This window comes from Vigna umbellata, chromosome 6 (assembly GCF_029865625.1).
Source record: "Vigna umbellata cultivar VRB3 chromosome 6, Vumbellata_1.0, whole genome shotgun sequence".
Lineage (NCBI taxonomy): Eukaryota > Viridiplantae > Streptophyta > Magnoliopsida > Fabales > Fabaceae > Vigna > Vigna umbellata.
The window spans coordinates 30,487,760-30,510,487 of NC_142170.1; the positions used below are offsets into that span (position 1 = coordinate 30,487,760).

The window sequence follows — 22,728 nt, forward strand, 5'->3', positions numbered from 1 at the left end:
ATTAATCTCACCGTACACTTCCTCCGCTGCCATTAACACATCTTCCAGATCTCTGCTGGAGCTACCGAGAATTACTCTAAGTTGAATCTCGAAGTGCAATTCTCGAAGTCCAGTACAGCTCCGTTGAATCAGATCTCTCGGATCAGTAGATCAGCTACTATGCATCAGTCATCAAGTGGTATTCAGAGCAAGGTTACTGGATCCGTGAGATAAGTCTTCATTCTACAATTTAGATTCTGTCATCACCATTCCTTCACTGTCTCTGCTGTTTCTGTTACTGTTTCATTGGAAATTTTTTTTTTCATATCTTTAGGATTGTTGAGTCTTTGAACCGTGCTATTGCTTTATTGATTCAGTCTTTTCATTTTAATCGGTTGAATTTTTGTTTGAGTCATTTTAATTTGAACATCCATTCTGTTATGTCATATGTTATGTGCAATCCCGATTTTGTCAAAATTCTGGTTAAATACCATGTAATCTGCGTCTGTACTGGAAACTTTGTAAGATTCATGATTCTTCTGCATAATATATGAGCAATGACAATTGAGATAATGAGCTCATGTGCATGAATTGTTAACAAAGTTTGGAGAGTCCAGTATATCAATACAGAAAATTCTGCATCTATTTTGGAAAATCTGAAATGACTGTTTCATTGGCTGCAACTGCTATGAGACTAGTTCCTGCATAAGCATTGTTCTGTTTACATGGAAACTAGCCATAGACAACTGATTTTAAACATGGAATGTTTGTGCAAAGTCATGTTGTGTTAATACTGGCAGTTAACCGAACTGCAATTGGCTTAGTCAGTTCTTTCTGCGTGTCCAGTGGCTGAATGTTTTAGATCATGTCCAGCCATCTAAATCACATCCTGCCATCCTGAGCAAATTTCTTTGACTGTCTTAAGTGTATTTTTTTGCTGTTTGAGCTGAATCATTGCTAGCTGCAAGATTTAACTAGCACAGTTACTTCAAATTGCTTGCATCAGAACTACTGCTTTCAATTTTGGATATATAAGGAATTTTGGATCAAATTGTGGTTCAACAAGTTTGTTTTAATCATTTAAACATGATTGAATGAATTGAAGTTTGGCAGTAGATGTTCTGTGCAAAAAGTATATGTGACTAGTTCAAATTTTGGGTCAAAAGTCTGTTTTAAAACAGTAGCAGTGCAATAACTTGGTGGAATTATCATAGAAAATGTGTTTGATTAGTTAATACATTTGGATGTAGTAGAAGCTTGGTTTCATAACATACAGTTGATAAACAAAATCCAAAATATCAGAAAAGCAAAGTAAAAAGCTGAAAGGACCAATGCATCCAATAGTGTGAACTGTCGAAACAACATTTTTTTTTGTCATTTCTGCATAATTGCTGACTGTTCTTTGAGGCAAATTCACAAACAGTTTGTGACATATGCCGGATAATGCTTTTTTTGATCCAATTGTTAGCTGATTGTCATTGCTGTGTGTCTAATCTATTCTAGAACTATTCTTAGGATCCATTTGAAGTGCCACCGTGATTACCACCTGCTTAATTCATTGATTTTAAAAGTTTTGGAATTCTTGCACATAACCTGTTTGATAAAAGGTTCTATGTTGGTGTCAATCTTTTGGTAATTACTGGCAGTATGAGGAGATACTGTAAGTTCTGAACTGGACTGCTGTGTAGGTGTGTTACAACTCAGGCTCCATACATACAAGGAGGCATCAAAGGAAGTAAGGAGAATGGTTATACAAGCCAACATGGTAAAGCTGACGGAGTGGTAGAGTGGTGTTGCTGCAACAATTTCACAGCAGATTTTCTTCACGGTTACAGCCTAGGAGAGAGTCACTTTGCAGCTGAGAGAATTGCATGAATCTAGTCTGATTCATTCCTTGTTTGAGAGCAACCAAAGCTGCCACATTAAACTACATTCTTGTTCCTCCAAATTTTGTTGTTTCCCTTGTATTTTTGTTTACTTTTTTTTTCAAATTTGTAAGTTGGCCATTTCAAGCAAGTGAAGTGGAAGAGCTCATAAGTGTTCTTCCCTCATTTGCTAACTAGACTTAAAGTCTCATCACTTTAAAATTGGTAGACGGTGAGTGTGTCTTAGATTCCAAAATTTCTAAGCCTCACCTAGGAGACCTTGATGAGAGGGTCGCACCTCTCACAAAAGTTGTGCATAAAAGAATGCAGTATAGTACTAGGAAGTGACTCCTAGGTCGTCTCTCAAGGACCAAATTGTGGTTCTAGTCTCAGATCAAACACGAAGTGGGGGGGGGGGGGGTTTGTGAAGATTTTGTAAATGCGAGTGAACTAAATTAAAACACAAACATAAACACGGATGTAAACACATGATTAAAAGAGTTGGTCATTTAAGCTAACATCGTAACTAAAATATCACTACCAAGAAAAATAGAGAACATTAAAATGAAAAGTGCTTTAACCAAATTAAAAGTGCAACATTGAGCTAAACAATTACACACAAACTGAGGATGACGGACAATTGAAATGAATGCTTAAAGAAATTTAATATTAAATGCTTGCTTCAGTAAAGTAAAATGCACTTTGCCTAAAAGAAATTAAATGTGTTGTTCCAGGTCCAGGTCCCATCCCGAGGCCGTACCATCTCTTCCACTTCCAGAATGTCATTTCTCAAAGCAACTAAAATGAATTCTCCAAATGAAAAACGCTGCACCCCTAAGTGAATGAAATACCGCTTGCTTTGTTCTTCCAGCCAAAATAAATATGAATCACGCATCTTTTTTTCCAAAATGTGTACCACCAACAGCTTAAAATGAAATGCACAGTGCAGCTCCAAGGGAAATTGGAAATTAAAAATGCTTCTAAAATGCTACTATCTGGCCGTGACACCCAGTGCCTTTCTTTCTATCAATCAGCAAAGATCAATAAAAAAAACAGTGTTTCTAAGTGAGCTGGCCATGAGTTGTGTGCTGCTGTGACCGAGAATGAAAAGGGGTGGAAAGAAATGCAACCAAAATGAAAATGGCAGTGTGTAAAATCAGCAATATAAAATTAAAGTAAATGCTTTTCATTCAACCGTAACAATGTTCACATTTTTTCCTATCAAAATCCAAACGTTCCCCAAAGAAATAAAACTTAGTAAGCCTGGCGGTTGGAGCACTTTCTCTATCACCTTGTTTCATTCCAGCACCCATTCTCTAAGAAAAGAAAAAAAAATGAAAACTTAGAGCTTCTTCCTGGTCGTGACACCATGCGTGCACTCTTCCAGCCAAATGAAATGTATATTCTCTCCTCATCCGTAACCCTCCATGCTTAATCTCCGTTCTTCCTCTTTTTTTCTTTCTCTACCTTACATCATTCTAAAAACCTCCTTAAGAGTAGCGGCTGGTTGCCCCCCAAAACCGAGACACTTCTTCAACACTGCTGGAGCCCTTGCTTTTGTCCACTCCGTGAAGCCCCTGGACCGTGTGTCCTTGGATGTGCGTGATTTGCTGGATGCAACACCTTGCTTTAGTCCAAGCACCTCCTCAAGCTTCTGCTGGAACGCCCCTGCTTCTTGTTAGACAATTAAAAGTGTATGTGAGGAGGAATAAAAGAAGAGAGAGTTAGTGACGGGTAGAGGGGAAATCAGTTAGAGGAGAGAGGGTGAGTTTGTTAGAAGAGTGAGAGAGTATAAATAACAAATAGTTTGAGAGAGGTAGATTATTGAGGATTTTGGAATTAAGACTGGACCTCTTGGCCAGTGGAGGAAGGGAGGCTTCCTTGGGGGAGAGTGAGATACCTGTATTCATCTTTTCTTATCATTACAGAGGAAATATCAATACATATATATACATATTTCTTATACTGTTGAGTGTGTGAGTATTATTTGCTGCTGTTTGGTTCCTTGCATAAAGGAATCTAACAGATTTGGTCCGACCTGCCGGATCATTTCGGAGGGAAGAGGAGTGCGCGTGATCAGAGAAGAATGGAGGGGCGAATGGTGGCTGTGGAGTCGACGATGGAGGAGTTGAAGGCAGAAATGCGAGCGATGACTCTCGAGTTTCGACGAGCCCTCGGAAGACATTCTGGAACCCGTGATAGGAGTTCTGAGGGGAGTCGAAATTCCGTCCAGGGTGATCGAGAACGAAGGTCGACAGAGAGCTCTGATGAAGAATCGGAGGAGGACCGGAACGACGTACAACGCAGTTGGATGAAGCGAGTTGAGCTTCCAACTTTTGAAGGTACTGATCCAACGGGATGGATAGCGAAGGCTGAGAAATTTTTTGACATACAAGGAGTGACGGAGAAAGAGAAGATGAAGTTAGTGTATATCTGCATGGACGGAAGCGCTAACTACTGGTTCCGCTTCTGGCGGAAGAAAACCCGACATCCAACATGGAAGGCGTTCACGGAGGCGTTGACGAGGAGGTTCGGCGGATTAATTAGGGGAACCGTCTTTGAGAAGTTGGCCGCGATGCGACAGAGAGGGGGCGTCGATGAGTATATCCAGGAGTTCGAGGTACTCGTGGCGCAGGCGACCGAAGTAACCGAAGACCAATTGCTGGGATATTTTTTCGCGGGTTTGCAGGAGGGATTACGAAATGCTGTGAGACCGCATGACCCACGCGATTTGTTGACGGCAATGGAGAGAGCTAGGGACATCGAACAAGTGGGATGGACGTCGCGAGGAAGTAGTGGAGTGGGAGGAAGAGGTGGAGCGACGTGGGGAAGATATTCCGCGAGTTCAGGGACGGTGGCGAGGACAGAAACTTTTCGCGGACCGTCAGAGGGATCGGTGAATGGCGGCGGAGGGCAAGGAATGAAGAAGGACGTTAGTGCGAATACTGTGGCTTCGAAGGCTGGTAACAGTGGAGGAGGAACCGCGGGACGAGGCATTCGGACCCTGCCTTATCAAGAATACATGAAACGACGAGAAGAAGGACGTTGTTTCCACTGCGGCGGACCTTACAGTCCAGGTCATCGTTGCGCTGAACGGAGCATGCGGGTGATGATCTTGGCAGAGGAGGATGAAGATGAAGAAGCGGAGGCAAGTGTCGAAGTAGAACAGAAGACTATGGAGTTGTCGGGATTGTCCGCGGGTGGCCTCTCGCAATCGAACACGATGAAGCTGCAAGGTTGGGTGCAGGGGAAGAAAGTTCTGGTGCTTATTGACAGTGGAGCTACCCATAGTTTTATATCCACCCGATTGGTGGAAGAACTGGGTCTGGAGTGCACCGACACACGCCCTTATAAAGTATGTTTAGGGGATGGACAAAGGAAAGAAACCAGCGGGTATTGCACAGGAGTCTCGGTGTTATTAGAAAACTTAGAAGTTAGAGATAAGTTATATCTCTTTGAATTAGGCGGTGTGGACATAATATTGGGAATGACCTGGTTATCCTCCCTAGGAGAAATCAAAGTAGATTGGGGACAGCTCATCATGAAGGTGGCGCATGGAGGAAGAGAAGTGGAGGTAAAGGGGGATCCATCATTGAGACGTAGGGTAGTGACTCCTGAAGCTCTTATAAAAGAAAAAGGGATTGAAATGCTGTCTTTAGTATGGAGCTTAAGCCAAACAGAATTGGTGGATGAGAAGACGGAAGAGAGTGGCTTAATGCAAGAGGAGGAGGTAGAGCTGGAACAAATTCTGAATGCTTTTGAAGGGGTATTCCGAGACCCCCAAGGCCTCCCACCCAAGAGGAGAGTGGATCACAGAATCCCTTTAAAAGAGGGTAGTGAGCCCGTCAATGTGCGGCCATACAGGTACCCTCATGGAATGAAGGATGAGATAGAGCGTCAGGTGGAAGAGATGTTGAATTTGGGCATTATCAGGCCCAGTAACAGTCCCTACTCTAGTCCTGTAATATTGGTGAAAAAGAAGGATGGAAGTTGGAGGTTTTGTGTGGATTATAGGGCATTGAACAGAGTAACAGTGGCTGATTAATATCCCATTCCAGTCATTGAGGAGCTGCTGGATGAACTTCAAGGTGCGTCATATTTTTCTAAAATTGATTTAAAGGCTGGGTATCATCAAATAAGAATGAAGAGGGAAGACATTCCAAAAACTGCTTTTCGGACACATCAAGGGCATTATGAATTCCTTGTGATGCCCTTTGGATTAACAAATGCACCAGCCACATTCCAGGACATGATGAATTCAGTTTTAAGGCCGCTATTGAGGAGGTTCGTGTTAGTATTTTTTGACGATATACTTATCTATAGCAAGACTTGGGAGGAGCATTCTCAACACCTCACTCAAGTCTTAAAAGTCTTGGCTGGACATGAACTTTTTGCAAACAAAAAAAAGTGTGAATTTGGGAGAAGACAAGTGAGATATTTGGGGCACAAGATATCGGCAGCAGGGGTGGAGATGGACAGGGAGAAGGTGGCAGCTGTCTTGGAATGGCCAGAACCCAGAAACATCAAGGAGTTAAGAGGGTTCCTTGGGTTAACTGGGTATTATCGCAGGTTCATTAGAGATTATGGGAAAATGGCTAAACCCCTTACTGAATTGTTGAAAAAAGGAATGTTTAAATGGTCTAAAGAGGGGGCCATGGCACTGCAGAAGCTTAAAGAGGCAGTGACTACAGCTCCAGTGTTGATTCTCCCTGATTTTGATCAACCCTTTGTTGTAGAATGTGATGCTTCGGGTACAGGTGTTGGAGCTGTTTTGTCCCAGCAAAACAGACCCATAGCCTTCTTTAGTAAGGCGTTATCTGACTCTTCCTTAACCAAGTCCATTTATGAGAAGGAATTAATAGCACTTGTGCTTGCTATACAACATTGGAGGCCGTATCTATTGGGTCAGAAGTTTGTTGTCTTTACTGACCAGAAGAGTTTGCGTTATTTACTGGAACAACGCATTACAACTCAAAGTCAACAAAATTGGCTAGCTAAACTTTTGGGGTACGAATTTGAAATCAAATATAGGACAGGTGCTTCCAATCATGTGGCGGATGGGTTATCCAGAAAAGGCATGGAGGAGGAGGAAACAGATAAGATGCTACGGATGATATCACGACCATATTGGCTTGAATTTCAAGAGATCATGGAGGAGGTGGAAAAAGATGAGAGTTTGCAGAAAGTGTTGGAGGACTTAAGGGTAGACCCTAACTCTCATCTAGCTTATACGTTGGAGCATGGAAGATTACATTACAAGGGGAGACTTGTCTTATCAGCAAAATCTGTTTGGATCCCTCGCTTGTTGGCTGAATTCCATAGTAGTGTCACGGGAGGGCATTTTGGGGTTTACAGAACCTATAGAAGGGTGGCCCAATCTTTGCATTGGATAGGAATGAAGAAAACTGTTACAGATTTTGTGGCTGCATGTCTAGTATGCCAACAACATAAATACTTGGCAGCTTCTCCCCAAGGATTGTTGCAGCCTTTACCAATACCCAAAGCCATTTGGGAGGAGATTAGTATGGATTTTATTGTAAAATTACCCAAATCTCATGGGTTTGATACTATATTGGTGGTGGTGGACAGACTTACCAAATATGGTCATTTCATCCCAGTCAAACACCCTTATACAGCCAGATCCATCGCTGCATTGTTGGTGAAGGAAGTGATTCGGCTTCACGGGATACCCATGACCATTGTAAGTGATCGCGACTCAACATTCATGAGTGTTTTTTGGCAGGAGATTTTCCGCCTGCAGGGAACTCAGCTGAACATGAGTACTGCTTATCATCCAGAGTCAGATGGCCAAACGGAGGTGCTGAATAGGGTGCTGGGAACTTATTTGCGTTGTTTTAGTCTGAACAACCAAAAAATTGGAGTACAGTCTTGCCTTGGGCGGAATATTGGTACAATACTACTTGCCAAGGAGCTTCAAAATGCACACCTTTTGAAACTGTGTATGGAAGACCCCCTCCAACTCTCACACGTTTCATTCCTGGAGAAACAGTGGTGGAAGCCGTTGCACAAGACTTACAAACAAGAGATGAGGCTTTGACACAACTTAAATATCATCTGGCCAGAGCTCAAGATCAGATGACCCACTATGCCAACAGGAAGAGAATGGACACCAAGATCAAGGAGGGAGATTGGGTATTCTTGAAAATCCGGCCTCATAGACAAACTTCTGTGGCCACACGCTTACACCCAAAACTTTCTGCACGGTATTATGGACCATTTTTGGTGGAGAAACAATTAGGACCAGTTGTTTTTCGCTTGCAGTTACCTACAACATCAAGAATCCACCCTGTTTTTCATGTTTCCCAATTGAAGCTAGCTATAGGGGATCATTCGGTGGAAGGGCATCTTCCCACTGAACTGCAGGTTGACAGCCCTATGTACACACCTCTAAAGGTATTAGAGCGCAGGAACCAGCCGCAACAAGGAGAGGAAATTCCCCAAGTTCTAATACAATGGCAAGAAGGGGGGTTGGATGGAGCTACTTGGGAAGAGGAACAATACATTCGACAGCAGTTCCCTGATTTCAACCTTGAGGACAAGGTTGATCTTGGGGAGGAGGGTAATGTTAGACAATTAAAAGTGTATGTGAGGAGGAATAAAAGAAGAGAGAGTTAGTGGCGGGTAGAGGGGAAATCAGTTAGAGGAGAGAGGGTGAGTTTGTTAGAAGAGTGAGAGAGTATAAATAACAAATAGTTTGAGAGAGGTAGATTATTGAGGATTTTGGAATTAAGACTGGACCTCTTGGCCAGTGGAGGAAGGGAGGCTTCCTTGGGGGAGAGTGAGATACCTGTATTCATCTTTTCTTATCATTACAGAGGAAATATCAATACATATATATACATATTTCTTATACTGTTGAGTGTGTGAGTATTATTTGCTGCTGTTTGGTTCCTTGCATAAAGGAATCTAACACTTCTCCATTCCAGCCCCTCACATGACAACACCGCTTCTTTATCAAGCCCAAAATCAGCTGTTGCAGCGCATGGAGTGTGAAGTCCATATGCACCTCCTTTGTCTAAAAAAAAATATCCAATCCTATGTGTCTATGTTGCTGTTGGATGTGCGTGCCCTATCACCAACGCTGGACCTCACTCCAATTTAAATGCAGCCCGTGAGTGCCTCTTCTCTAGAAGAATTGAATGGCCCAAAACCGTGACACCACCGGCTCCTATGTTGCTTCATGGGCCCTAGGCAGTGTGCTTTTAATTTTGTAGCAATTATAGCAAGCTCTTCTCCAATTGAAAAGTCAAAAGTTTATGTGTAGAGTGGAAAGCACCGAGAATTAAAATCTGCACCTCTTTTCCATTATGTGGGCCGTGACCTATGTGGCATGGGTTGATATGCTTGACAAAATGATTTGTCATGGGGCTGTGTTGGGGCCGTGTGCAGCTTGTCATTTACGTGGCCACTTCCTCCTTTGACTTCAAATGCATGTGTAACCTACTGCACTTCCAATTGGTCCCTTCATGCTTCACGGTTAATCTCCACTTCTCGGCAAAAATGAATGGTAATGTGCTTTTAGCATGAATTGGCTGTGTGATGTGTATGTGGGTTCCAAGTTTTGCTTCCAAAAATTTAAGAAATGAAGGACTTGCTTAAGAGTGTTGGGAGGTCTTAGCATCGTCCAATGATCAATTCCAGCCACCACAATTACTAAACAGCAAGCAAACAATGCAAACAGATTAGAAATCACTCAAACAGTAATCACTGGACTGACATATGAGAGTAAAATAAATACTGGGAACAACACAGAACGAATTTGAACAAAGTAAAAACTATATGTTAAAATAGACATCCAGACGAAACTATGAAAAAAAATTGCATGGAAAACGAATAAGAATTGAACTCAAACGAAGACACACAAGTTGGCACAACATTCACGCGGCAGCCAGCGAAAATAAAAATGGCTAAGATGCATTGGCTCAATTTCCATTTCTCATTTAGCTTTCTAATGTCCCAAAAAGTTATCCAAAATTTTCCCGTAATTAATAATGCAAAATAATAAGCTCAGATAATTCAAATTAGTTAAAATAAGAATTTCCGATCAAATTAAGCACAATTAGGAAAAACAGGAAAATACCGGACGTTTAAGCATAATTCCCCGACTAATTCTAGCACATTAAACTAAGTGAAGTGAGGAAAATATTGGTTCATCAGACCTCACCTTTAATTTCTTTTTATTTTTTGCAAGCTTCGCCTAGGAAGTCTTAGAGTCCGGCCTTAGAGTCTAAGGTTTTCTTTCTTTGTGTTTGTTTGTGTCTCTATATATTTAGTGAATTTAGAAGTGATTTTGATTTAAAGACTTCTAGTAAGTAACTAAGGATATATTTGGCAAGGCAGGACTTGGTACTTAAGTGACCTACAAGGTCCACCTCTCTTACCTGGAATATTGTCCTCAAGTGAACTCTCTTAGTCTTTACTTCAAGAAAATTTTTAAGTTCATAAAATGTCTGGAAGACACTCCCCTAGAATTAATGAGGAGCCTAAAGAACAATTTTGTTTTCAAACTCTTGTCAATCAACTCAAAGAGATTGAAAGGAAAATAGGGCAAGAAAAGATTCAAAGAGAATTGCACAATGCCATGGTTACTAATGAGTTGAAAATGCTAAGAGATGAACAAGTTCAATATAGGGAGAGAAGCATGAGCGGAGAATTCCAAAGTGAGCAAGAAAACTTAAGAGTAGGAGATTACTATCCTTCTTCATCAAGAAGGCATAGGCGTGATTATGAAAATTTTCCTCCTCCTCCTAAGGAAGTCAATGTGGTATTGCCTCATTTTCATGGGAAAGATAACATTGAGGCTTACCTTGACTGGGAAATGAAAGTAGAGCAAATATTTGCTTGTCAACAAATGTCGGAGGAAAGGAAAGTTTCTCTAGCTACCCTTAGTTTTCAAGGGTATGCAATGTATTGGTGGACTGCTCTAGTCAAAGAGAGACTGAGACAACAACTTCCTCCCATTAAATATTGGAATGAACTCACAGCTGCTCTCAAGAAAAGGCACATTCCCTCTTACTATAAAAGGGAACTCATGGATAACCTCCAAAGGTTGCAACAAAAGTCTATGTCTGTTGAAGGCTATAGACAACAAATGGAGCTATACATGATGAGAGCAGGGATCACAGAGGCAGAGGAAACTACTTTAGCTAGATTTTTGAGTGGGTTAAATTTGGAAATAAGGGATAAAGTTGAACTTCTACCTTATAGAGATTTGAATGAACTTGTTCAAATGTGTATAAAGGTAGAACAACAAAATCAGCAGAAAATTTCTGCCAAAAGATTTCAGTCTCCCTTTGAGCAGAAATTTACTAAAGCAAAAGAACCCCTCAAACCCATAGCCAAAATAGTTGAAAAACCAAACAAAGAGTCCTCTTCACACACTCGCACAAGTGATATAAAGTGTTTCAAGTGTTTAGGTAGGGGTCATATAGCTGCTCAATGTCCTACTAAAAGAACCATTCTTTTAAAGGGAAAGGACATCTATGACAGTGAAAGTGAATCCCCCACCAGTGATAGTGAGAGTGAAACAGAAAAAGAAGAAGAAGTGTTTGCGGATGATTGTCAACTTCTCATGGTGAGAAGGGTGCTTAGCAGTCAACCAAGTCTGGAACAACTATCACAAAGAGAGAACATCTTTCATACAAGGTGTAAAATTCAAGAAAACTATTGTTCTCTCATTATTGATAGTGGTTCTTGCTACAATTGTTGTAGAACCAAACTAGTTGAAAAGTTGAATCTTGCTGTAATACCCCATCCCAAACCTTATAGACTTCATTGGCTAAATGAAGATGGGGACATTATAGTCAAGAATCAAGTTAAAGTGGCTCTATCCATAGGGAACTTCAAAGATGAAGTTGTTTGTGATGTAGTTCCTATGGAAGCTTGCCATGTGCTATTGGGAAGACCATGGCAATTTGATCATAACACTATACACCATGGTCTTACCAACACCATAACTGTGCACAAACAAGACAAGAAATTTGTGCTTCAACCTTTGACACCTACTCAAGTGGCACAAGATCAAGCACAAATGAAGTCCGCTAGGGATCAGGAAAAGAAACAGAAAAAGAAAAAATTTACAAAACAAAAGAGTGGAGAAAAAGAGGTGATAGAGTCCAGTGTTCCTTCCCACAAGGTCACTCAACATGAAGTACTTTTAAATAAAAAGACTTTAAACAACACACTTCAAGTTGAGCAACCTTCATACCTTCTTCTTTGCCAAGGAACACTCACTTGCACATCTAGTGAGTCTCAGACTACTACTCTTTCTCTTTCAATACAAAAACTCTTGAAGGAATTTGATGATCTATTTCCCAAAGAAATTCCAAATGGGCTTCCACCATTAAGAGGAATAGAACATCAAATTGACTTTATTCCAGGGGCAACTCTTCCTAATAGGCCTGCCTATAGGACTAATCCCCAAGAAACCAAAGAGATTGAGTCACAAGTCCAAGAATTACTAGATAAGGGTTTGGTTCAAAAGAGCCTAAGCCCCTGTGCTGTACTGGTGTTATTGGTGCCCAAAAAGGATGGGAAGTGGCGCATGTGTTGTGATTGTAGGGCTATCAACAACATCACAATAAAATATAGACATCCCATCCCTAGACTTGATGATATGTTGGATGAATTACATGGGGCTCAAATTTTCTCAAAAATAGATCTTAAGAGCGGATATCACCAAATTCGAATCAAAGAAGGTGATGAGTGGAAAACTGCTTTTAAGACTAAGTTTGGGTTATATGAGTGGTTAGTAATGCCTTTTGGTCTTACAAATGCCCCAAGTACATTCATGAAACTTATGAATCATGTTTTAAGGGATTGCATTGGGAAGTTTGTAGTTGTTTATTTTGATGACATATTGGTATATAGTCAAGATTTGCAGAATCATGAAAAACATTTGAGAGTTGTTCTAATAATTATTAGAACCAATAAATTGTTTGCAAATCTTGACAAATGCACCTTTTGTGTTGATAGTGTCATCTTTCTCGGTTTTGTAGTCAATAAAAGTGGGGTCCATGTTGATCCTGAGAAAATAAAGGCCATCCAAGAATGGTCAACTCCAAAGAATGTAGGTGAAGTTAGGAGTTTTCATGGATTGGCCAGCTTTTACAGAAGATTTGTGCCTAACTTCTCTAGTCTAGCTTCACCTCTCAATGAGTTGGTGAAAAAGGATGTTACATTCATTTGGGGAGACAAACAACAAAAGGCTTTTGAGCTACTTAAAGAGAAGCTCACTCAAGCTCCCATTCTAGCTCTTCCAAATTTTGCCAAAACTTTTGAGTTAGAATGTGATGCTTCTGGACACGGAATAGGTGTTGTGTTATTACAAGAAGGACACCCAATTGCTTACTTTAGTGAAAAACTTCATGGTGCTTCTTGTAATTACCCCACCTATGATAAAGAGCTCTATGCTCTTGTGAGGGCTCTTCAAACTTGGGAACATTATCTTGTTTCCAAGGAGTTTATTATTCATAGTGATCATGAATCACTAAAATATCTGAAGAGCCAACACAAGTTGCAAAAGAGACATGCTAGGTGGTTGGAATTCATTGAACAGTTCACTTATGTTATCAAATACAAGAAAGGAAAGGCTAATATCGTGGCAGATGCTTTGTCAAGAAGAAATATCTTACTAGCCACTTTAGGAGCTCAAATTCTTGGGTTTGATAACATCAAAGAATTGTATACTCAAGATAGTGACTTTGCCACCTTATATGAGGAATGTTTGCAAAAACTACAAGGAGGATTCTATGTGAGAGATGGGTATCTTTTCAAAGAAGGCAAAATTTGTATACCCCAAGGCTCACAAAGAAAACTCCTTGTCAAAGAAATGCATGAGGGAGGGTTGATGGGGCATTTTGGGGTTGATAAAACCTTAAGCATGCTAAAAGAGAAATTCTTTTGGCCCCACATGAGGAGAGAAGTCCAAAGGCATTGTTTCAAGTGCATTACTTGTTTAACATCCAAATCTAGAGCAATGCCTCATGGTCTTTACACTCCCTTACCCATTGCTTCAACTCCTTGGGAAGATATTAGCATGGATTTTGTCTTAGGACTACCCAAAACAGCAAGGGGATTTGATTCTATTTTTGTGGTTGTGGATCGTTTTAGCAAAATGGCTCATTTTATACCATGCCACAAGATAGATGATGCAAGTAATGTGGCTAGGTTATTCTTTCGAGATGTGGTTAGACTTCATGGACTACCTAGGGTCATCATTTCTGATAGAGATTCAAAATTTCTTAGTCACTTTTGGAGAACCTTATGGTCTCGATTAGGGACTAAGCTGTCTTTTTCTACTACTTGCCATCCTCAAACAGATGGTCAAACTGAAGTAGTAAATAGATCTCTATCCACTCTATTAATAGTAGTCCTCAAGGGTAACCACAAATCTTGGGATGAGTATCTTCCACATGTGGAGTTTGCTTATAATAGGGTAGTTCATCGAACTACCAAAATATCTCCTTTTGAGGCTGTATACGGTTTTAATCCTCTCATACCTATGGATTTGATTCCCTTACCTTCTTCACATGAGTTCGTTCATCAAGAGGGAATATCTAAATCCAATTTCATTAAAACTTTTCATGAGAGGATTAGTAATCAAATACAACTACAAAGTGAGAAATATGCTAAGTATCATAATAAGGGTAAAAAGGAAGTCATTTTCAATGAAGGTGACTTGGTTTGGCTTCACCTTCGAAAGGAAAGATTTCCTATTCAAAGGAAGTCCAAATTAAGTCCTCGAGGAGATGGTCCTTTTAAAGTCCTTAAGAAGGTCAACAATAATGCTTATCAGTTAGACCTTCCATCAGAGTGTGGTGTCCATTCTACTTTTAATGTTACTGATCTTCGTCCTTTTGCAGGAGTTGATACAGATGATGATGTAGATTTGAGCACAAATCCTCTTCAAGGGGAAGGAGATGATGACTTAGGGTATGGACCCATTACTAGAAGTATGGCTAGAAGAATTCAAGAAGAGCTTGAAGATATGGACACAATAGGGCACGTTCTTTTCCTTCAATTTAAGTGGAGTTTGAAGACACCAAGAGAAGGGGTAAAACTGTCAAATTGATGGTCAAAGTTGCTAGCTGCACCACCATTCTTTGCTAAGCACACCACGGCAGCACCTCCGTTCCTCAACACCACCAGCTCACATACTGCTTTCGTTTTTAGCACGTTTTTCATAATTCTTCCACATTTTGCACATGGGTCACTTCCTTCCATCCTCCCTGCAGTTCCATGGATATAAATTCATGGTAGCTCCCTTGTAAAAGACACTTTTGGATGAATGAAATTCTGCTGAGATTTGCTTCTGCCAACTCTCCCTCCGAAAGTCATTACTTGCTTAAACCTTCCCTGCAACTTCCTTCCTTGTATGGACGGCTGCCTGAGTTGTAGTCATTCACTGAGCATAGCATCCATCTCCATTAATCTCACCGTACACTTCCTCCGCTGCCATTAACACATCTTCCAGATCTCTGCTGGAGCTACCGAGAATTACTCTCAGTTGAATCTCGAAGTGCAATTCTCGAAGTCCAGTACAGCTCCGTTGAATCAGATCTCTCGGATCAGTAGATCAGCTACTATGCATCAGTCATCAGCTTTTGTGCACCTTTGATTGAAGCTTGCGTTCAGCTGCTGTCACGTTCATTTATAGATTCCACCAATTAGAACTTTTGCTTTGTTTTGTGCATGTTTTACGCTGGGAATAGAGACACGGAGGACGCTGCTTTCATCTTGCGTTGTGCACGGCGTCCAGCACGTTAAGGAGAGCTCTCATTTTTTTTAAAATACTCCAGGAGGTCTCGGTTTGTTTTTTTTTCAGGCACAAATGTATTGATGCTTTTAGATAAGAAGATGCAGTGATTAATTGTAGACAATACACATGCGCTGAATTCATTTTTTATGGAGAAAGGCGTGTACGGAGTTGAGCTGGAGGCAGGTGATACCAGTTGAAAAACTGTTATTTTCATGCTTAAAATTGATACTAAAAGCAACCTTTAACACTTAGAAACTAGCTTGAAATCCTACTTTTGGTCATATTTTTAGAAATAAGACAGTTGGACAGGTTTATGCTTGATTTCAATGTTTTATGCAGGTTTTAAGGTGAATTTGATGAACGAAGTGAAGAAGGATAGAGATGGAATCAGAAAAAAACTCAAAAAGTGCAAAAGGAGAAGTCGCAAGTACCGCTCAGCGGCAGTTTACCGCTGAGCGGCACTCAGGAACTCACGTTGGATCCGCTGATGGGTGAAAATGCCGCTGAGGGGGAAGAATCAACTCACGCACTTACCGCTAAGCGGTAGTTTACCGCTGAGCGGCACTATTTTGGGCTTGGGCCTAATTTTCTGTAATTTTACGAATAGTATATAAGCTTTAGGTGTTCCTAGGGTTTGTATCTTTGGCAGGGAGGAAGCAGAAACACACTTTTAACCCCTTGGGGGTAGATTGGGAGATGGTGACGACTCTCCTCTTCTCTTTCTAGGGTTTTTCTATCTCTTTCATTCTTTCATCATTGTTCATCAAGTTTCACCATGAATATGGTGAACTAAACTTTGTATTGTTGTTGGGGAATCAATGTAGTCTTGTGAAACTCTCATATATGGAATTTGTTTTAACATCTTATTTTAAGACTTATGCTTTCTTTCATCATTAGTTAGGGTTTTTCCTCTTTGCTTAAAGCCTGCTTTGTTTAACTCATTCATTGCCATGATTATTGAGTTTGTCGATATGGGAACGTATTGGGGAAATCTAGATCCGGGGAATTTCTCCCAATAGCATATTGGTTGCCTTTAAGCTTCTGCACTTCAAAATTAATTACTAGGAATGCTAGGAATTGTATGAACTCGTAATTAAGGATAGGCCTTCTTGCAAGGTGATTTAGAGAGTGGCATTAGCAATAGATGAAAAGAATGATGAATTCCTAAAGTATATGAGAGTGGATAAGATGAAATTGATAACCCCAACAACATACTCATCCATCTAATTCATTAAAGTGTTTGTATTCCTCTTTTCCATTGATCAAATTCATGCATACATGTTTAATTATTGTATTTTGCATTTAAAACCTACAATCAATTGTTCACAAGTCTCAAATAATCAACAAATCATATAACTAACTTGGTCGTGAGTCCTTTGGGAGAACGATACTTGGTCTTACCGAGTTTATTACTTGATACGATTCGGTCACACTTGCCGATTGTTAAACAACTTTGTGGCGCCGTTTTTCGGTGTTCATAAATTTGTCATCAAGTTTATGGCGCCGTTGTCGGGGACTCGTGGTTTAACTAGTTTATTTGTGTGATTATTGATTATCTTTGACTTGAATTTTGAATTTTGAAATTTGAATTTCTGTTTTTATTTTCTGTTTCTATTTTTCGGTTTTTATTTTATTTTATTTTATTTTATTTTATTTTATTTTTTGTTTTTATTTTATTTTATTTTATTTTTTTTTTGTTATTATTTTATTTTATTTTATTTTTCTGTTTTCTGTTTTTTTATTTTTCTGTTTTTATTTTTATTTTTTTTATTTTTTTTTGTTTTTATTTTATCTTCTTATCTCTTATTTTATGTCTTCTCTATCTTTTTGTGCTAACAAATATTTTCTAGAGTTTTGTGCCTAATGCTTGCAGGATGCAATTCGGACAAGAATTTAACTATATGGGCACTCAATTCTACCAAAGTAATCTCAACCACTTGTGGGAACCTCACTCAAGCATGGATCAAAGTCAATTTTGGCAAGTTGCCAGACAATTTGAGAATCAATCACAACAACAATGGCAACAACAACCCTCTCTATCGGCAAGAATGCCAACATTGGAGGACACACTTCAATAGTTTTTGCAAGTATCCACCTCCACTCAGAACAACATTGAAGCATCATGTAAAAGGATGGAGATGAACCTTCATTACATTAGTCAGAGATTGAACGATTTTAAGGTTAATACTGAAGTTAACCCTAAGGAGGAAGGTGAAGCCATTGCCACTGAAAGTGACAATATTTTTTATGAGAAAAAAATAGGGAGAGATGAGGAAAAGATAGAGAGAAAAGAAAAAGAAGAGTTGAGTGAGAAAGATAAAGATGAAGAAAAAGAAAAAGAAGTGGTTGAGAGAGAAGAGAGAAAGAAAATTTGTGTGAAAATAAAGAAGTTGAGAAGAAAAAGAGAAGGGAAGAAAAAAATAAGAGAAAAGAAAAAGAGGAAAAAGAAAGTGAGAGAAAAGAGAAAGAGGACGAGAGGAAGAGAGAGAGAATCATATGAAAACCCCTTTCGTCATCCAAAGAAGTATCATAGGAAGGAAAAGAAATTTAATGCTTCATGGAAATCTTCAAGAAATTGGAGATTAATGTTCCTATGATTGAGACATTGCAACAGGTTCCTGGTTTGATCAAATTTCTGAAGAAGTTCAGTAGAAATAAGAAAAAGAAGATGGAACATGAGATTTATTGGGTCAAGCTAGTGACGTTAAAAGAGCGCTTGCTGGGAGGCAACCCAGTGATTTAAGAACTTTTAATTTTTGGTTTGGTGATGTAATTTTGAACTTTTGGGTATTTTTGTTTTTGTTATAAGTTTGTTACAGGGTTTACATCTACTAATGGATGTTAGGCGGAAGAGTATCTACTAAAGGATACTATGTTTGTATACACCTACTGATCGGTGTTGGTAAGAAAGATTTGCATCTACTGAAGGGTGTTGGAGGATTTTGGGTCAGGCTCGTGACGTTAAACAAGCGCTACCTGGGAGGCAACCCAGTTGATTGATTTTATCTATATTGTTTGTTTTGATTCTGCTTTAGTTGCATCATAGGGATTGAGTGTTTGAGTGATCTGAGAACTTAATTGCAGGGAGCAAGTGAGGAGCATGAGTAGAAGGCACCTAGGGTAAGCTAGGAAGAAGAAAAGCACAACATGAAGGTGTCGCTGAGCGGTGGTATCGTAAAATGGGCTTAGGTTGCCCCTTAGCGGAACCCGAGCCCATTAGGGTATTTTTATACCCTAAGTCACGCTTTGGCCTCTATTTTCAGATTCTTCTCTGCACACACACTCCTAAACACTTTTCCAAAGGTTCTCTACATTTTTCCTTTCATTCCTCTTTAGAAAATCTCCCTTCCACTCACTTTCTCACTAGTTTTCCATCTATGTTTGGGGTTGGGAGAGAGCACCATTGATGGGGATGAGTTTTTCAAAGCACTAGAGCAGGATCTGTTTTATCATTCACTTTTGTTTTCAGAATAGGGTTTGATGTACTCAATTGAAAACTTTGTCTGTTATGATGGTTTGCCTAAAGATTATTGTTTGATAAGTAATGCCTGATGATGCTTTGATATTGATTGATGTTGAGATGTGCACATTACATGCTTATACAGGTGGTTCACAAGTTTTGTGAACAAATGCATAATGTTGTGATTGTGATTATGATATTAAGCAGGATGTGTATGTCAAATGTGAATGAGCTGATATGTGAGGTTTTGAGCTCCAGATTTTTTGTGATTGAATGTTATTCCTTTGGAAACATGAATGACTTTGCCCAGGTTTTCTATGATTAAATTACTTGCTTGTTTGCATCATATGATCAAGGCCATTTGTTGGTAACCCTTGTATTAGCCAATTTCATAAAATTAGCCACTAAAAGAGAACACTATGTGTTCTATCCTTTGAACCCTTAGCCTTGAACATGATTTTGAAAACCCTTGTTAAAAAGCTTTACCTTGAGTTAAGTAGAAAATATTTTGTGGTATTGATAAATGTTCAAGTTTGGGGTTGTTGGAAAATAGAAAGGGAAATTGAAAGCATTGAGCTAAGAATTAAGAAGTAAGTATGTGAAAAGCAAAAGAAAAAGAGAAAGAAAAGAAAAGAAAAAGCAAAGCTCAATGTAAAGGAAAGTTGGGAAAAGTAAGAATGATTGTGTTTATATGATTCTCTTAACTCAAGGGTTTTGTGATCTAGAAAAACCAATTTTCTTGTTAGCCCAGCCACATTATAAGCCATTGAAAAGTCCTTGTGATGATGTATGCTTGTGAATTTATTTGATTGTGGTTAAATGAAAGGCAAAGTCAATTCATGTGACATTGTGATAGTAGAGTGAATGAGTGATTACCTCTTATACACTTGTGTTTGAGTGAAACACTTTACTTAGTGAGGAAATATTCCATGAGCACATGAACATCCATGCTTAGTTGATTGATCATTCATGAAAAATAGCATTTGTTGGAATTTAAATGACTTTGTGAACACTAAAGCATATGTATGTCTTGACTGAAGTCTTTGTCATGAGCTTAATTGAAGTTTGTACTTATCTTGAAAAGAGAATTTTTGAATGAGTGAACGATTGTACGGATTGGTAGAAGATTGAGTTACATTTTGTTTGTTGGAGGACAAGCAAAGTTCTAAGTTTGGGGTTGTGATAAAAGTTGAAAAACTGTTATTTTCATGCTTAAAATTGATACTAAAAGCAACCTTTAACACTTAAAAACTAGCTTGAAATCATGCTTTTGGTCATATTTTTAGAAATAAGAGAGCTGGACAGGTTTATGCTTGATTTCAGTGTTTTATGCAGGTTTTAAGGTGAATTTGATGAAAGAAGTGAAGAAGGATAGAGATGGAATCAGAAAAGAACTCAAAAAGTGCAAAAGGAGAAGTCGCAAGTACCGCTCAGCGACAGTTTACCGTTGAGCGACACTCAGGTACTCACGTTGGATCCGCTGAGGGGTGAAAATGCCGCTGAGGGGGAAGAATCAACTCACGCATTTACCGTTGAGCGGTAGTTTACCGCTGAGCGACACTATTTTGGGCTTGGGCCTAATTTTCTGTAATTTTACGAATAGTATATAAGCTTTAGGTGTTCCTAGGGCTTGTATCTTTGGCTGGGAGGAAGCAGAAACACACTTTTCACCCCTTGGGTGTAGATTGGGAGATGGTGACGGCTCTCCTCTTCTCTTTCTAGGGTTTTTTTTTATCTCTTTCATTCTTTATTTATTGTTCATCTAGTTTCACCATGAATATGGTGAACTAAACTTTGTATTGTTGTTGGGGAATCAATGTAGTCTTGTGAAACTCTCATATATGGAATTTGTTTTAACATCTTATTTTAAGACTTATGCTTTCTTTCATCATTAGTTAGGGTTTTTCCTCTTTGCTTAAAGCTTGATTTCTTTAACTCATTCATTGCCATGATTATTGATTTTGTCGATATGGGAACGTACGGGGAAATCTAGATCCGGGGAATTTCTCCCAATAGCATATTAGTTGCCTTTAAGCTTCTGCACTTCATAATTAATTACTAGGAATGCTAGGAATTGTATGAACTCGTAATTAAGGATAGGCCTTCTTGCAATGTGATTTAGAGAGTGACATTAGCAATAGATGAAAAGAATGATGAATTCCTAAAGTATATGAGAGTGGATAAGATGAAATTGATAACCCCAACAACATACTCATCCATCTAATTCATTAAAGTGTTTGTATTCCTCTTTTCCATTGATCAAATTCATGCATACATGTTTAATTATTGTCTTTTGCATTTAAAACCTACAATCAATTGTTCACAAATCTCAAATAATCAACAAATCATATAACTAACTAGGCCGTGAGTCCTTTGGGAGAATGATACTTGGTCTTACCAAGTTTATTACTTGATACGATTCGGTCACACTTGCCGATTGTTAAACAAGTTTGTGGAGCCATTTTTCGGTGTTCATAAATTTGTCATCAGCAGGGAGAAGCGATGCATCATTCCAGCAGAACGTCATTAGATAAAGTGGTTTCACGTCCAACACGTTATTGGATAAAGGGCTGCCACGTCTTGATGCTTTTAATTGAGGGGAAGATGGTGACGGGAAGGTTGAGCTGAATAGGGGGTGCTTCATCACGGAGCAGCACGGCTGGAGTCTTTATTTTTCTTTAAGAATAGTAGTAGGGTGATTAGATAGGAGTAGGTGTCACGGCTTGGGAGGATGCACACATTCTAACCTTTGATTAAAGCCCTTTATTGCTTCTTTGCTGGAATGGAAAAAGCACCGTGATTAATACTTGGAGAATAAAGTCTAGATGATGGGACGTTTGGCAGCAGTATAAATGCAAGTCTTTTATTTATTTGAGAGGAAGATTAGGTGGAAGAAGTGGTGTCACGGTTGGAAGAAAAGAGAATGGTTTTTGATTTATGTAATGAGAAGCTGACTTGGTGGGAGTAGGTAGCGAGCACGGAAACACATTCACGTTGAGAAGAGTCTTGTCACGGTATGGCTGGATGGAATAAGCAAGGAGAAACTTTAATTGAATGAGGAAGAGCGCACGGTTACGTGTTGGAGGATTGATGTGCCACGGCTGGAAGCATAGAGGAGAAAGCTGATTTGTCTAGCTGCTGCCACGTCCAAGAGAGAGATGCTCCTAGGGTTTTCTTTTAAATTAATTTAAATGTTTTGATTCTATTCTCAAGTTTTTTGTTACAATTTTCATATTGCATAAATTTAGGTTTGAATGCTTGCTAATTTTTAAGTGATCTTTGCTTGATTACCATATTCTCCTTTCAATGCTAATCATCACAAAGTTAATTTTCACTCCTTTAAATTGGTTAATTTTCACTCCTTTAATTTAAATGTAATGTTAGCTTTAGTGACCAACCGCTTTAATTCTGTAATTGAGACTGTTTTTACATTTCTGTTTGCATTCGTGTCTTATTTAAGTTCATTCGCATTCACAAACTCTTCATCAACCCCCCCTACGTGTCTGACCTAATCCTTGAACCACATTTGGTCCTTGAGAGATGACCAAGGAGTCACTTCCTAGCACTATACTGCATTATTTAATGCACATCAAATTTGATGGGCCGCGACAGCCCGCATCACTAAGGCTACCTGCTCATCTTTC

At 39.3% G+C, this 22,728-nt stretch overlaps 2 protein-coding genes across 2 annotated transcripts; both read left to right on the forward strand.

The window, feature by feature from the left end:
• The first annotated feature begins 3,963 nt into the window (after positions 1–3,963).
• On the forward strand, positions 3,964–5,889 carry LOC148197206 (uncharacterized). Its single transcript, XM_088093625.1, has one exon. It carries the CDS (start codon positions 3,964–3,966, stop codon positions 5,887–5,889), a length of 1,926 nt encoding a protein of 641 aa, XP_087949751.1.
• A 4,794-nt stretch (positions 5,890–10,683) lies between these two features.
• LOC148197207 (uncharacterized) lies at positions 10,684–14,937 on the forward strand. The gene is made up of 3 exons (XM_088093627.1): positions 10,684–12,113; positions 13,677–14,020; positions 14,234–14,937. Exons 1-3 carry the CDS (start codon positions 10,684–10,686, stop codon positions 14,935–14,937), a joined length of 2,478 nt encoding a protein of 825 aa, XP_087949753.1.
• Positions 14,938–22,728: the final 7,791 nt, after the last annotated feature.

What these genes read in the sequence shown, in the direction of transcription:
- LOC148197206 (XM_088093625.1), top strand. Translation starts at nt 3,964, where the DNA reads ATGGAGGAGTTGAAGGCAGAAATGCGAGCGATGACTCTCGAGTTTCGA.
- LOC148197207 (XM_088093627.1), top strand. Translation starts at nt 10,684, where the DNA reads ATGAAAGTAGAGCAAATATTTGCTTGTCAACAAATGTCGGAGGAAAGG. An exon ending in CTCACTTGCACATCTAGTGA is followed by an intron (nt 12,114 to 13,676) that starts GTCTCAGACTAC and finishes AGGCTCACAAAG; the next exon opens with AAAACTCCTTGTCAAAGAAA. An exon ending in CCACAAGATAGATGATGCAA is followed by an intron (nt 14,021 to 14,233) that starts GTAATGTGGCTA and finishes CTCTATTAATAG; the next exon opens with TAGTCCTCAAGGGTAACCAC.